The sequence below is a fragment of the Anser cygnoides genome, chromosome 7 (genome assembly GCF_040182565.1).
Source record: "Anser cygnoides isolate HZ-2024a breed goose chromosome 7, Taihu_goose_T2T_genome, whole genome shotgun sequence".
Classification (NCBI taxonomy): Eukaryota; Metazoa; Chordata; class Aves; order Anseriformes; family Anatidae; genus Anser; species Anser cygnoides.
This window is the reverse complement of record NC_089879.1, coordinates 5037419-5053169: the sequence shown is the minus strand read 5'-3', so window position 1 is coordinate 5053169 and position 15751 is coordinate 5037419. Positions and strand designations below refer to the sequence as shown.

At 42.2% G+C, this 15751-nt stretch overlaps 1 protein-coding gene across 11 annotated transcripts in view; it reads left to right on the top strand.

Annotated features, from left to right (window-relative positions):
- Positions 1 to 15751, top strand: part of TACC2 (transforming acidic coiled-coil containing protein 2) — a 131391-nt gene that overhangs the window by 97129 nt on the left and 18511 nt on the right. For 6 of the 11 annotated variants that reach the window (XM_067000460.1, XM_067000453.1, XM_067000463.1 and 3 more), the window contains 9 exons: positions 20 to 1337; positions 4279 to 4314; positions 5814 to 5874; positions 6900 to 7107; positions 10674 to 10735; positions 11581 to 11696; positions 12466 to 12637; positions 13778 to 13918; positions 14829 to 14918. In XM_067000460.1, coding sequence (XP_066856561.1) covers positions 20 to 1337; positions 4279 to 4314; positions 5814 to 5874; positions 6900 to 7107; positions 10674 to 10735; positions 11581 to 11696; positions 12466 to 12637; positions 13778 to 13918; positions 14829 to 14918 — 2204 coding nt within the window. The remainder of the gene's footprint in view (positions 1 to 19; positions 1338 to 4278; positions 4315 to 5813; positions 5875 to 6899; positions 7108 to 10673; positions 10736 to 11580; positions 11697 to 12465; positions 12638 to 13777; positions 13919 to 14828; positions 14919 to 15751) is intronic. The other 5 variants (XM_067000456.1, XM_067000458.1, XM_067000457.1 and 2 more) reach the window with 5 other exon arrangements.

The window sequence follows — 15751 nt, the reverse complement described above, 5'->3', positions numbered from 1 at the left end:
TTTCTGTTTGTTCCCACAGGATTATCTTCGGAAACTGTCCCTGTAGCTGATGTGTCCCACAGTGAATCCGTTGAAGAAAGCCCTTTTCGTCCCCCTTCCCATTCTTTTTCCACCGTCTTTGATGAGGACAAGCCAATAGCCAGCAGTGGAACGTACAACTTGGACTTTGATAACATTGAGTTGGTCGATTCTCTCCATGCCTTAGGACCGAGCTCTCCGGAATCGAAGAATCGTGACCCCAAAGCGAATGTTCGAAGAAAATCAACCGATTCAGTGCCAATTTCCAAATCTACATTATCTCGGTCTCTTAGCTTGCAAGCTAGTGATTTTGATGGAGCGTCTTATCTTGGCAATAATGAGACGCTAGCGCCAGCAGCAGATGCATATGGTACTGGTTCAAGTAGTGCTTCCAGTACCCTTAAGCGAACCAAGAAATCCAGGCCAGCTTCCTTAAAAAAGAAGCCATCAGCAAAAAAATCTCTCGATGCTCCGCCTGTGAAGGAAACGCCACAAGAGCCGTCTGACGTTGACCAAGCAGCTTCTGCCCCAGGTGAGGATAAACCAACATCTGAAGCAAAGGCTGACTCAGTAAAACCTGAATGTACTGAACCTTCTAAAATCTCTGCTGAGAAACAGGAGGCCCCAGCTGTGCCTGAGGGATCCTACCCTTTGGATCCAGACAGTTTTGAAGGGATTAGTGCGTTTAGCACTGGAGGCAGCAAAGTACAAAACTCTCCCCCTGCCAGTAAGAAAACGCTACCTCTTACAACGGCACCTGAGGCTGTGGAGGTGACTCCGCCTGACACCGGAGGACAAGAGGACCCTCCGGTCAAAGGTGTTGCGGTGAGGCTGGAGTTTGATTATTCTGAAGAAAAAGGGATCGGTGAAGACCCGCAGGAGAGCACTCCTCCTAAAAAAGCAGGTAAAAAGCCTGGTGCTAAAATGCCACTACGGAGGCCAAAGACTAAAAAGTCAGTGGAAAAGCTTGATAACGTTCCGACCACACCAACCAAGACACCCACTGATCCAAATGAGATCCCTATCACAAAAGGATCTTACACTTTTGATATTGACAAGTGGGATGATCCCAATTTTAACCCGTTCTCATCTAGTACAAAAATGCAAGAATCTCCCAAACTGCCTCAACAAACGTACAGTTTCGAGCCAGACATGTGCGAGGACTCTATTGACCCTTTCAAGTCGTCTTCTAAGATCGCCAGCTCGCCCACCAAATCTCCAGCCTCCTTTGAGATACCAGCCAGTGCCAATGAAACAAACGGGACCGATGGAGACAGCTTGAATAAACCCGCAAAAAAGAAGAAGACGCCTCTAAAGACGTAAGTTAAAGGGCTCAGCTATTTCTGGATTAGAAGCAGCACATCCCTACCCGTTAGCCCACTTATATCGGTTTTAGGGTTGAATAGAGAAAGGAAGATGCCGCTGAGTGTTGTTAACCATGCAGCTGGACTCCTGCCTGTATGTGCTTTCCCTCAACCTGTTACCTCAATAGCTTGACGTTTCCAGACCAAAAGGGAGAACCAGGGATAAATTAAAGCCAGATGAGGCCACTGGGCTGGGCATTGGGTTTTTGAAGTTTAGGGGCTCAGTGTAGCTTTCAATCTGATTAAGTCCAAATTTTCTCAAGTTTGTGCCAAATTTTCTGTGACCTCATCTTGGAATTTGAAATTGTTTAAGCTGATTCATACCAGTAAAGAATATTTTATGAATCATATTTTTTGAGTGGGACATGAAATAGTAAGGCAAGAACAAATCCCCTACTGCACACAGCAGGTTTTATCCGGTGACTTACACTATTGAAAAGAAAACACATCGAAAGGTGCGGTGTTCTCAAAAGTGAAATGGATAGTTTTTAAATAGAGGACTAAAAAACTTGAAGTTTCCTTTCTGTGAAAGAGCTTAGGATTCTTCAGAAGGGTTGAAATCTCCTAGACTGCTACATGGTAGGGGAACATCCAGCTTTTAGGCACATTGGGCAAACTGCAGGATAAATGTTCGAAATTGTTGTATTTAGATATTTGGATAGGAACCTCAGTGGCTAGTTCTGGTAATCCAATGGTTCACTTGCTGGTGTGCATGTTCTGCTATCTTACCCTTATCTTATATTTTTTTGAGTTGGTAATCAGTAAGTTTATACCCCGTTAATCTGAAATTGTTATTCTGTATGTATCTATAAGAAAATATCTCGCAGCATGTCCCTTTATCGTTTAAATGTCAGCTGACTAAAAATAATGTAACTAAAAATGGGTAAAAGCCAGGCAATTTGAAGATAATATAGTTAATGTAAAGCATGCAAAAAATGTCCTACCTCGTGCAGTGAGAAGAAGATTGTTCAGTTTTCCTGAGCTGCCAGCTACCATCCAGACATCTAATTCACCTCCCTTGCCAGATTTGAGGAAGCGTGTGCCATTTTTAGTTTTTAGGAGCATTCTGGAAGTCAGACTGCTGTACATTTGAGACGTTTATTAAGGGAGGAGCCTGTTTATTATTTTTTTTTTTGGTGGTGGTGGTTTTGCTTCTTTTTGAGATGTGCCTCACATTTAGGGGGAATTAAGGTGAGAATTAAGATGGATACTAAGCTGATGCGTTTTCTGAGCCTAAAGTCCAAACTGGTTTGGTCCAAAAGAAAAAGATTTAAAAGTCTGACTGCAGGAGAGGAACTCTTTGAGTCTTGCTTGGGAAGACCAGAAGGAGAGAGGGGGATTTTAATGTCACCAGATCCTGCAGTCCGATATTTACAGCCAGCCAGAGCCTCCTTGTGTCATCCAGGAGTCATTGTGGAGCGGACAGACCCCCACTACAAACCTCGTGGGTCCACCATCTGCTGTGAATAGCGGAATCAATTCCAAATTGTTAACTTGGGGACAACGTGAATTTAAAAAGAGTTTCGTAAATCTTATTTCAGGAGGGTTACAGGATTTTTTTGCCCTTGCCTAGGACCGATTTTGCTGTGTTATGATACACATCTGCCCACTGCAGCCCCATAACCTGTGTCTGCAATGGGTTCCTAACAAAGAGGATTTGCACCTTAATGCCAGCAGCTGTAATGCCTCTAGAAGAAAATTGGCCTAAGGCTTGCTGGGGGCTGCTGTGGGAAGCAGTGGCTGTATTTGCCTCTGCCTGTCACTGGTTTCTCTGCAAAAAGGGCTCTCAGCATGGCTCCTCCGTGGGATGCAGGGCGGGCGTGGGGGCAGCAGATGGGGCAGCAGAGAGAAGCTGGGTCAAAATGCTTCGGCTCCAAGGGGCAGAAAGGAGGGTGTTTGGGGTGGAAGTGATGCTGTGATCTACCAGGACTTCTAAAACCCTACTTAGTGGCTTTTGCCAAGTCAGGGGGGTTACTAGCAGCATTGGGGGTTACAGAAATAAAACTCCATGGGCCAGTTTGAGAACGTTTTCCTCATACAGCCAGACTTCGATTTCTAGGTGAGGCCTATGGGAGGTGAAGAAGCCAGGCACGAGCTTAAGCCCTTGCTAAGCTTGACTACTTTGAGCCTGTGCTGTACGCTGCCTTACATCCCTCACAATCAATAAAAATAACCGGCTGTTGTTCGTGAATGAAACCTGAAGCAGTCGAAGGACTGACCCCCGTGTGAAGAGGGGGAATTTTTAGAAAAGATGGCAGCTTGACACAGATCACTCGCTGGTCGTATGCCTAAGTGCTGAGCTGTTTGGAGACAGCTCGTCGTGCTCAGGAGATGCCGAACAAAGAGCAGCCGATGCCTCCCGAGTGCCTGCTGACAGCGGTGAGGCAAAACAGGGGCCTTGTGTCGGCCTTGCTCCCCAAAGCGCCGGGCGAGAGGGGAAGACGCCACCTCCCAAGGGTGCCACCCGTGAGGAGGGCGGCGCGGCAGCTGCCGGGCTCGGTAGCAGTGCTCTTCCCCGAAGCCTAAGCGCTGTTGCAGGCGGGCCGACATCCCTCATCAACCGAGTGCTGCGCTGGGGAGGCAAAAAGCAGGTGGCTACCATCAGGGCTGGTTGATAAAAACTTAGCTCAGTGGCCTCGGCTTTGAAAAATGTGCTTTGTGAGATGGAAGCGTGGCTAAAGTATCTCACTGAATTTCACAACATGAAAGAACTTAATTAATTTTTTTTTTTTCTTAAACTATTTCACAATAAAAAGTAGAGGTTAACATTATGCAGGTAGAAGATGTGCATGACCGGGTTGCCTTAACACATTAACATTAACGGACTGTTTGTAGGTTTATCTTTTTTGTCAGTTCCTTCTGTCTGTCTCTCTTTTCTTTGTCTTATTTGTCTTAGGATGGTAGAAGATGTGATGTCTGTATGTTCTCTGTTGTAAGTAATTCCAAGCTAACATTTCCAGTTTCTTCTTTGATTTATGGGCTTTTTAATTTTACTCATTTATTTTGCAGCATGATCAGTTAATCAGCATGAAGCTCTTATGCTAACTGTGTCACTTCACTGGCACATATGAAAGCTTTTTTAAGTAAAACGCCTGCCTGTGAATGAGCTACAAGAATCTGGTGCCTCATTATCTGTTTGCCTGTCAAAGAAGATCCTCTTTTAAAAACCATACAGATTTCCTATCCTTGAGCTAATACAGTAAAGTTTTATTTCTGCTGTTGTACAACAACATTGTACAATCACTCTTGCTTAAGTACCGCATAAAGTGTTTCTCCTTCTTAAAGGAATAAGTTATCCTAATTATTTCCAGCACCCTAACTAGATAATTAGTAGCATTGAACACCCTAATATTCAACTGCCCAATTTATTTTCCCCTACAGATGTGGTATTGATTCACCCTCTACCAACTGAAACCCTCCATTATAATTTCCAGTGTTGACCTTGCCACTCATTGATCAGGGATGAGCTGATGGGCAGTAAAAAAAGCATCTCAAATTCTAACATTAAATCTTTATCAGTGAGTTTGGTGTGATATTTTCCGCCTTTTCTAGTTAGTAGCAAAAATGTGTTTGAGTAGCTGTGGCGATGCACAGCAAGAGACCAGGTAGATAATCGGTTTATGTCCCTGTTAGGAAATACCTTCAACCAGTTGTGAATAAACATAAAGGCAACACTCATAAATATATCACATATTCTTCATTCTTTTTGCCTGTTTCAAATTTGGGGGATTCTGAAGGGCTGCAGTGTGTGTAGTCCCAGTTTGCATTTGAGCTGTCAGGGGAAGCAGAACTGCCATATTGGTTGCTGTAGCTGTTTTTAAGGGGGGACTCTTGGGTGTACGAGTAAAGACGGAGCTTTGTGCTGGCATCTTGGCAACAGCATCGGCCTCGCTTTTTGTGTAGTTCATCCAAAGCACACCCATTTCTTTCTCATCTTAATGACTTATGGGCTTCTTAGAGCTTGCTGACTATCACAGTTTTAATTCTCAGGTCATTCTTCTAAAGATGTGGTTTGGGCTTGATTTTCAGGTGGGAAACTGAAGCAGACAAGCTAAGAAGTTTGCTTGAGGCCACTGAGGATGCCTGGGGTGGAGCGGGGATTTGAATTGCAATGAAGCAGCTCTGTAAACGTGTCAGTAGCTAGCATGAAAGGAAAAAAAAAAAAAAAAAAAAAAACACTTTTTTTCAGTGAATTTAGAAATATGGCAATCCTGCTTTTCTCAGCTTTTGGGGAATCAAGGCCTGTTCCAAGTGCATGACAAAAATAAGTCCCTACAGCATGTTTCTCTGTGGTGCTGCTGCCTAATGGATGGGATTTTGAAGCAGAAAGGCTTACAGAGATTGCATTTTCTGTAGCTGCCTCTTGCTAAGTGTGAAATGACACGATTCTTTCTGGTTTTACCATATTAACTGTTTTAATTCTATTTTTAGTGATACTTTTAGGGTGAAAAAATCACCAAAAAGATCCCCACTATCCGATCCTCCTTCTCAGGTAAAGTACTGCATCATTGTGATCTGTGTTATTGTATTCTTGGAGGGGCACAGAGAGAAATTTCATTTACTTAAATGTAGAATCTAATAACAGAAGAGCTGTTGTAAAGAATATAAGCATATTGGTGTCCATGTACAGCACACAGGCCTATAATCATAAGGTATTAATCTTTTGGCCTGCATACGATGTATATTAGCTCCTGTACAATGTATATTAGCCCTGGGAATTGCAATTAGACTATTAATGAACGTGCTTTGGAAAGCCCTACATTACAACAGAGCAGCAAGATGAATAAATACCTTTAAGTCAGGTATCAGTCTGAAAAATGAAGCTAACTGTCTGACTTGGGAAATTGATATCAAAGTAAGAAACCGAATGCATAAAGCTGGTGGGCTGGAAGGAAAACAGAAATAAAACACATGGGCTGCTCTACCAGGAGCATGTGCTCGGATGGTTTTTATTCCTTGTCGTAAACAGCCAGCAGGTGGCTTTCTTGGAAGAGGAGTTAACAAAAGCTGCTCCGCGTGTAAGAGCCCAACTGCTTTGATGCGGCACGGCTCCTTCCGTGCTGCTTTCATCTTCCCCTCGGCCGTCCTCCCCTTTTACTGACAGCCCAGAAGTGAAGAAAGGGTTCCTGACCTCTCAGCCCTAGGCAGGCTTGCTCATTTGAGGGAAGCCTAAAAAGTCGGTGTAGCTACTCAGGGACTTCTGTCATGGGTGATGGGTGCCACTTATGTCAAGTGCCTGGCAGATTTAAACCATTCTGGGTTTTCTTTCTTCCTTGTTATCAAGGCAGCTTTGCAACACGAGTGTTTATCATCAGAGAGTTTAGCTATACCAGGAGGACTTGTCACTAGTACAATTCCCAATGAAGCGCTTAATATTTTTCTGTAAGTATTTTATACAGGGCTGCAGTGAAGAGCATGGAATTAAAAAGATGACTGTGGTCAGGCAGAGGAATTCAGAGTTGACTATTCTGCCTCTTATGGAAGAGAAGAGCATTAATCAGCCCTTGTTTTCTACAGGATCCCACCCCACTGCCTACTCCAGAAACACCTCCTGTCATATCCACGGTCGTTCATGCGACAGATGAGGAGAAACTGGCGTCTTCAGTGACCAGTCAGAAGTGGACCTGCATGACTGTGGACCTGAACACGGACAAGCAGGATTACCCGCAGCCATCTGATCTGTCTACGTTTGTTAATGAGACTAAATTCAGCTCTCCTACCGAGGGTATGCTTTGTGCAGGACTGTCTGCACCCAGCTAATGTTATTTTTTTAGGAGCCCTAAAAAATGGTGCTCTTTGGACCAGTTTGAGGAACTTGGCACTAATGGGGAGCTGAATAAATAACCCAAATTGTTTTGTCTTGGGTTTTCAAGAGAGAGTAGAAAGGCAGCTCAAAGGAAAATGAAAAGGTCTTTTGGAGAAAATTAACTTTTTCTTTCTTTTTATGGTTACTTATAGACATGCGGTGTTCTTCGGTGCATGCTACCTGTTCTCTCTGTGTCATCACAGGAGACTAGGGGTTGAAACAGCTCTTGTTTAGTGCTCTTAGATCCAGGGTCACTGCACCAGTGTTTTTGCCTGAGCCTGTCAAGTGAGTGGTAGAAAATGTGATCGAGTATTGAAGGCCCCAGGTTAAAATCCTGCTCAAAGGTTGTGCATTAAGACCCTTAGCATACCACCTCCCCTCCAGGCTTCTGGGATCCAGGTTTCTTTATGCACAAAAATGCCAGGATATCCCCCATGGAAGACAGTAGCCATTCAGGAGCCAGACAACATCACCTTCTGTGGCAGCTTATTATGATTTTTCATCTAGTACCTTTCTATAAGCAGCTGCAAGCTAAAGCTGGAAGTTTCTGTGAAGAGGGCTGTCATTCCAGGTCTGCAAAACATGGAAGAGAGAATTTAGCCAGTTGGAAATGTGTGTGTGGCCTTCGCTGAGGTTACCAGAGGAAATACGGCTCTGCAACATCTGCTCTAGGCAGATTGTCAGCTTTGAGGGTGGGAGGAATGCAGGAGTTTAACTTGGCTTAAACTTTTCCTTCTTGATCAGGCTTCATTATTGTTCCTGACTTTTTGACCCGAGTCCCAGGCTGCCACTAGAGCTGCTCTGTACCATTTTAGCCAGGGTCTGAGGAGTTTTTGCCTGATTAAAAACTGCTAAGCTTTTAAGTCAAATGTGTCTGACACTAAAAGGCATGAATGATCACCCTGGTTTTAATGGGACCGCACATATTCACATGCACGTGCTCATGACTTTTTGGAAATCTGTTGAGTCTTCTGTTCAGATAAGTATTTCAGTCTGGGTAAATCCATTTGGTTTTCCAGTCAAATGAGAAGTTTTAGTTATCAGATTCACTTCATTTGGGTTAAAAGAAATTTTTAAGTCAAGAAATATTTTTTAGAAAATAACCACCAAAATCTGGGAAAAATTAAATTATATGGAAGGAATTAGAACAAAAGAAGAGCAAGAGAGACTCTAAAGCAATCATTTGAGCTATCAAAGAGGTAGAAGAAAGAGCACAAAGCTCCTAATTAAATGCTAATTGTCTTGTCTCATGTGTGCCGCATGGTATAGTCAGTTTCAGATTACGTGCTAATTATAATCAACAATGCTTCCGCTTTTCAGATCTCTTAAAAATAATAATTTTTTCCCTTGACAGTCTTGCTCCTGCTGCTTCGAGAGCCCTATGAGTAATTCCAGTGCTGTTGTCAGTGCAGATATTTTTACCCCTCCCAGACGCTGGTGTGACTGCTGTCCTGTAACCCAGCGCTGCTTTTGTACCGATACAGCCCGGCCACTGAGCCGGCCGGTACATCCAGCTCTCATCTGTTGCGTGCTCTGCTTATAACTGCTGCCTTTTTTGTGTTTCGCAGACCAGGAATAAGCAGTAATTATTAGCAGAAAATTCTGATGTAATCGTGCAGCTATTTGTAGGAGTTGGAGGACATCACGTAGTAAGTCTGTTGTATGCACTTATAAAAGATAATTATCTTACCTCATAGGGTATCCTGGGCATTCGTAGATTTAAATGTACAGAGATAACTGGAGCCTAAGGTTTTGGAGGGGAGATGGTATCTTAGAGGAGATGCCTTGGAGAGGAGATGGTGTGTAATTGTGCTGGAAACTTCTGAGACAGGCGAGATCAAACAAGCTGCGGTTAGCGAGCTGTTAGTGTTGTTCCTTTTGTTCCTAGCTGAAGTATTTCCATCTGTCTGCTGCTGTCTGAAATCAGTAAGTTAAATACGCGTTATCCCAAAAGCCAGTTGGGGTTGCAAATGCCAGGCGTGCTGCAGGCAGCTGTGGGATCACGGCCACCTGTGCCAGCAGAGGATGGTGGCAGCGCATCTCCTCCCCCTGCGCAGTGTGCCTGTGTGCTCACTCGTGGCTGTCTGGGGTCGTAAAGCTGCCCACAAGCACCCGTGGTGCACCTCATGGGCTGTGCGCAGGTAAACACAATACACAAGGACAGGTTCTTGGTTTCTCCTGCAATAAGACATCCAGAAGGTTGTTACCATCTCCTTGTTTCAGGTTTGGTTTTGCTTTCACTAGGTAGAGGCTTGTGTCTGGTACCTGAAGGTTGTCTGTCTTACCTGGCTTCCGATTGCCATTAAAACAGACGGTGCCAGGAATTTAAACGTGAGGAGCCTACTCTTATCGCGTTCTCTTCGCTGAGACATTTTACTTTAATATCTCCCAGAGGTCAGTTACTGTGAGTTTGTGGCTGTTCCTCCTCAGTGGTTGTTTTACAAAATACATAGACTGGGGCTTCTTGTATTCCGTGGTGCTTTTTATTCAAAACAAAACAAAACATAACAGGTAAGAGGTTATCTTTAGGGCTGCTTTGTTTTTAAAGAACACACGTTCTAACGATGGTTACCATTAGACTCATGGCAACAGGGTAAAATGCAGAATTAGGACAAATTAATGATGCTTTTATTTTTTAATGTCACTTTAAGGTGTCACTGAACAAAGTCTTTGCTTTTATTTGGGTGCAGAAAGGTATGCTCTCCTTTCCAGTTTGCTGTGTTTTATCTGTCTTCCTCTGTATCAGCTCACTACTAGGTGACCACGGATTGGAGGGAAATGCTGGTTATTCCCCCTAGTGTAATTAGGAGATTAGAAGTACAGCAGCAGTAAAGATTTGCATTTTTATTAGGGTTTAGATTAGGGTTCTTTGTAAACCTTCCCGCCTCAGGCTTTTCCTCCATAACTTAAACATAAAACCAGCCAAGTAAACTGGGCTGTTGTCTCACCCCTTGTTCAGTGAGCATGCAGGTATTTTATATATCTTTTTATCTCAAGTGATACCACAGTTGTCCTTCTTAATTAAGAACTGTATGATATACATGAAGAAACAGAAATGATTTTATTTTATAACAGCTTGCTTTTTCTGTACGTTACAGGAAACTGGAATCAACATTACAAATAATTGAAAAACGTGTTTTCTGTGATAAGATGACACAACAGGGGAAAGTTATCTGCTCGGGAAGTGCTCTGAAACTTTGTTAATATTCTGAGCTCTGAGGCAGAATCTTGGGCAAGCTGATAAAGCAGAATTTTTTCAGGCAACTCCATTTGCCTGATATGTGTCATAGATTCATTGTTGAAAATCGGTGCAAGTACATCTTCTGCTTTCTCTCTCTGTATATTCTATTTTTAACATCTCATAGAAAAGTATCAGATTAAAATTTCAGAATGGGAATGGCCCTCGTAAATGAGAATTCTCATTTACTTATGCAAAAATTAATTCATGGCATGTATTTAATGGCTCTCTTTTGTTTCTGTTACAGAATTGGAATATGGCAACTCATATGAAATAGAATATATGGAGAAAATTGGCTCCTCTGTGCCTGTAAGTTCTCACTTCCATTTCCATTCATTTGCATTCCCTTGTCATAACCCACTATCCTGATAATGCCATCAACCTCACTACCCCTTAAATTAATTATAATGTGCCTGAAGCAGATTTACAAACCCAGCTCCTTTAAATTGGCGTAACTGGGGTAAATTGCATGTGCTTTGTTGTCCTATATCTCGTAGAGCTTGTTCCATTTTATTATTTTATTTTTAAGCTAGTATCATAGTAGTTCTTTTTTTGGAGATTAAAAGCAACTCAGTAGTCCCAGCAGTGTAGAGTACAGAGCTGTCTACACCAGCTACTGAGCTATTTTTAGAAAATTAGAGTAAAACTTTTGAGAAGATGGAGGGAATCCTGACAGAATTCAGAATGAAGGTGAAATATAGAATGCAGTGCTATATGTTTGCTATCAGTTGTTTGGCCTTCCATTTAATTCATGGATTTGATAGCTTGAATAGATCCAGGGGGGGGTGTATCCACAGGGGAGTTTAAAAAATCAAGTATGTCTGTCAGTTACATAAACTGATGAGAAAAATGTTGATTTCAATGAACATTTTGGTAACTTTCAGTCAACAGGTGCCTCCTGCCTGACAGGACCAGAAATCTGATTAACTCCGAAGTGGGAGAGGAAGAGCCATTACAAAGAATGAACTGTTTAGGTTAACGTTCTTTAATGGTTTCTTCCTTACAGGGATCATCTCACTATCAGTTAGCGTGGGCTGGGTTACAGTCCTATGTTGTCAGCTGTTCGTCAAGTCAATCAGTCACTTAAAGCAGTGAGCTAACTGTAAAGGAGAATGGCTGAATTGGTTACTGAGTCTTTCTTTTCCTGTTGCCAGCAGGATGACAGCACCCCGAAGAAACAATCTTTATACCTAATGTTTGATGCACAGCAAGAGAGCCCAGTCAAATCGCCTCCTATCAGACTGTCTGATTCCACGACGCCGTGCTCAGGGTATGTCGCTGCAAACAAATTCAGCAATGGAAAAGGGTGTCAGGGAACTGGGTTGCCATCCTAGCACGCAAGCAGGCAGTTCTTCCTCTCTCTGCTTCTGTGTTGCTGAGTTGTTTGTTTATAAATAGATTCCCATCTGTGTACACATATGATAGAGAACAGAGGGCAAAGGTACAGAAGTTGTGCAATGGGAAGGAATAAGGACATGTATTTCATCTTCATATTCTTACTAAATAGAGTTATAGTGGCAACTGTTTCACTAGGCTGTGGCTTCCTTCTTACATTTTTATTCTCAGATAATGCGGTCGTTTTCATTTCAATCTAGAAATCATCTAATTGCAACTTGTCACTTGGACTTTCCTAGCTATATGTTCTAAACAATGAGTCTAGTTCATAAGGACAGGATGTGTGGGTTGTGTTTGCTTTCCAAAAATTTTGCTCTTTAAGGACATCTGTTCTTCTTATGAAAATTTGTTTCTTGGGAGAGATTTAGGTCACAATGAGAAAGGGGTAAAAAGGCAAGTGAGAAATATTTAAGGAATGTGAGTAACCTTTCTGACGGAACTGGGTTTATTTAGATGGCTCCAGTGTGTTGCTTTAAAGGATATTGCAAACTGTTGTGAGATATAATGATAGAAAGATGAGTTGAAAGAATATTTATATTTACACACATGAAAGTACCGAAGAGGACTTATTTAGGTGTTACCAGAAGCAGAATTGTGAAGGCCTTGTGCTCCACCCTGAAAGCCTGTACACAATCCTTTTCCAGGTCAAGTTTTGAAGACCCTGAAGCCCAACAGTCCTCTGGAATAAAAATACAACATCCAGCTTCCCGAGTCCTAACCGCTAGCCAAGAGGCGCACTTACAGTCCCCAGACAAGTCAAAACAGAAAGACTTGGAGCCCATGACCCTAGGAACAACTCCAGAGGCTATTGAAATAGTAAGTAATTTATGTTAAGAGCTTGGGAATCGTTCTGTTGCAGAAAATTCATGACATACAAGAGGCAGAACATGTGGATCTTGCAAGCAGAGCGAAAACTCAGACTAATGCTTAAAGATCTTAATAACAGCTTGGGGTAGGACCCAAATGAAGGAGATAGTATGATGGAACTGGTGGAATGCAGAAGAATTTTCCCATAGCTTTAAATGCTCTTTTGATCAGTTATTCCAAGCTGACGTTTTGAAGTGCTTTTTTCTTATACAGTTTTTTTTACTTTGTACTTTAACCTGATATATACAAAGATATTTTATACATAAAAGGAGCGTTTTTAAACAAACAGAGAGACATGGTTTGTTCTGTTGTATGTGGTGTAAGATTTCAAAATTACAAAACAACCCATTGGAAAAAACAGGTGGCCTTTCACATTTTCTTGTAAACTGTTAATTGTGTTGTCATGTGATAATGTAAAATTCACTAAAAAGTGACCAAGAGAACTTAGCCCAGCTTCTAGTTAAATCACTTTTTTCAGTGGCTTATCTGGGTTAGATTGTAATTACTAGTGGCCCCTTCCTTTCTTGAGCCTGCAGTGCACACAGACTTTAGAGCATTGCTTCTCAGGTTCAGGAAGGTTCCTTTAAGGCTTCCACTTTTCCAGAAGAACTTTTTTCATATATGCCTACAGCACTAGGCTTGCTAAGTTACATGACAACATATGATTTACTGAAGAGCAGAATGAGAAGCTCACCTTAATTCTGTGCATAATTTATATTGTTTAACGATGCTGTTGATACAGTGTTGCAAAGCATTTGAATTAGCTTGGAGAGTTTTCTCACTGTATGGAGCCTTGGGTGCTCAAGTCTGAGAGGTCTAGCTTTTGTCGTAATTCGTTTTAGCCTCATATTATGTCTTTATCCTGATCATCTTATAACTGTGAACATAACTTAGGTATAACTCATTAAATTAGGAAGAATTATTCTTGAAGCTTATCTGTTACACCTACGAATTGTGTACTGAAAAAGGAAATCTTCTGTGAGGTATGAAATTAGTAGGAATCAATGATTTGCAGACATGTACGTTGCTGTCAGCCTGAATTACTTGGACAATCTCCATTACTTATTCAATATCCTTCTTACCCTCCAGACTTCTCCTGACGACTCCTTTGTCTCTGCTGATGCTCTTCTCAACAGGATATCTAAGAAAACCTCAATATGTGATCAGCCTGAATATCTAGATCCTGACTTAGCAGAAAAGAACCCGCCAGTATTTGCTCAGAAACTTCAGGTTTGTAGCAGACATATAAATGTCACTTTTACTTGAGTTTAAAAGTTTGTCTTTACATAGGTCGAGAATGCTTTACCTTGTCGGAAAGGGGTGGGAGGTGACTTGGAGTGGAGTTGGAAAGGAAGGAAAGCAATGATTTAATTCTTCCCAGGGTAACTTTGGCCTTTCAGGAACCTAAGGGACAGAAAGATTTTACTTTAATTCATACAATGCATAAAATTGAATTTAAGTTTCCTTGACAGTTTCAGCTATCCCATACCATTGATGTATATATATTTTGCAGTAGTCTTTATGAAGCAGCTCTAAAACCCTAACCCTATAAAGCTTGAACACAGGACTCTTGTGGAGAGTTATCTTGACACCTGACCTTAGCAGGTCTGGATACATTTTCAGAGATGAAGATCTGAATACTGCTGAAATGAAAATTAGGACTTGTTGTTCTAGTAATCTATCTAATGCAGAATTTGGCATGGTTTCTTTTAGGAAAAGCAAATCCGTCTGCAGAGCAGTTTTGCGTGTCAGGACATATTTTGTAGAATATTCACAGTGAAATTTCAGAATGGCAAAGGTTGAATTGAGAGTGGCAGCTGGCATAAATTCACATGAAATGAGAATGAAAGAAGTCTGTGAAAAACAGCTTTAACTGCAGAAAACATTTATTTTTACCCAAAGCGTTATCCATACTTACCCCCTAATAAAAATTGTCTGTATAGCTATCTCAAAACTAACCACAGACAGGCATTTTGTACCAATGTTCCGGACGTGAAGGGAATATGGGACACGTTTGTCACCCAGGAATTGTCAGGATTCTACATTAAAATATAACATTTAATTTTTTAATGTGTTCAACATTTTTGCTGTGTTCTGAATACATTTTTTTGTGGATTGCTTGTAACCAAACACTTGACAGGAGGAGTTAGAGTTTGCTGCAATGAGGATAGAAGCACTGAAGTTAGCCAGGCAGATTACCCTGTCTTCTTTCCGCTCCTTAGATGCCGAGGTATCTGTTTTGTGCCTGCCGCGTGTGTGTTGTGTGCTCAGACTAAGACAGTGCTGCTTTTACTTTAACACGGTACCTAAGGCTCTCAGAGTGCAGTGCAAAGCTGGGCGCACCGAAGCGTGACACGGAAGAGCATGCTGCAAGCAGTACCGCACGCAGAAATGCTGTCACCTGCTCCACCTGTGGAGTACTGCTACACCCAAATTAACAAAAACTAAGGCAAGAAATAGGTATACACGCATCCCAGGGTTCAGAGGTGAGAAGTTTGACCAAGCCTGCCTTCAGGCTTCTGAAGAAAGGGACTGAAGCAGGTCTGGAAGGGCTGTTCCCAAGGAAGAAGACCTCCCTAACACAGTTTATCTTTATTCTTGAAGATTTAAAGCTCTTTTTCTGATTTTCATTTTATGGCATGCTGGCTAGTGCCTCCTCAGAGTGATGCTGTGCACGGCTCTAGGGATGCACATGGTCCTCACTGGGTTTGCACAGGGACATTCCCATGGCCCTGTCTCAGCCCAGTCACAGGATTTGTTTTAGCTGAATAATATGGATGTCATGCGAGGCTGGGAACGACTTTTGTCCCCAGATAACTTTACTGTTTAGGTGGGAGGTTGCTGATGTTAAATTAGCCTGTGATGGCAAACCTTGTGACCTACAGTGACTGATGGCCTGGATTACATATAATAGGATCCACCAGACAACTGCAGCGACTTAAGTTCTGATACTACCTGGCAGGCTTCCCTTCTGGTTGGCTGGCCACAGTTCTTTCCTTCGTGTTGTATAACTACATTTAGCATTTGCTAAGCCATTGCAGGGTGGGTAACAAGCACAAACAG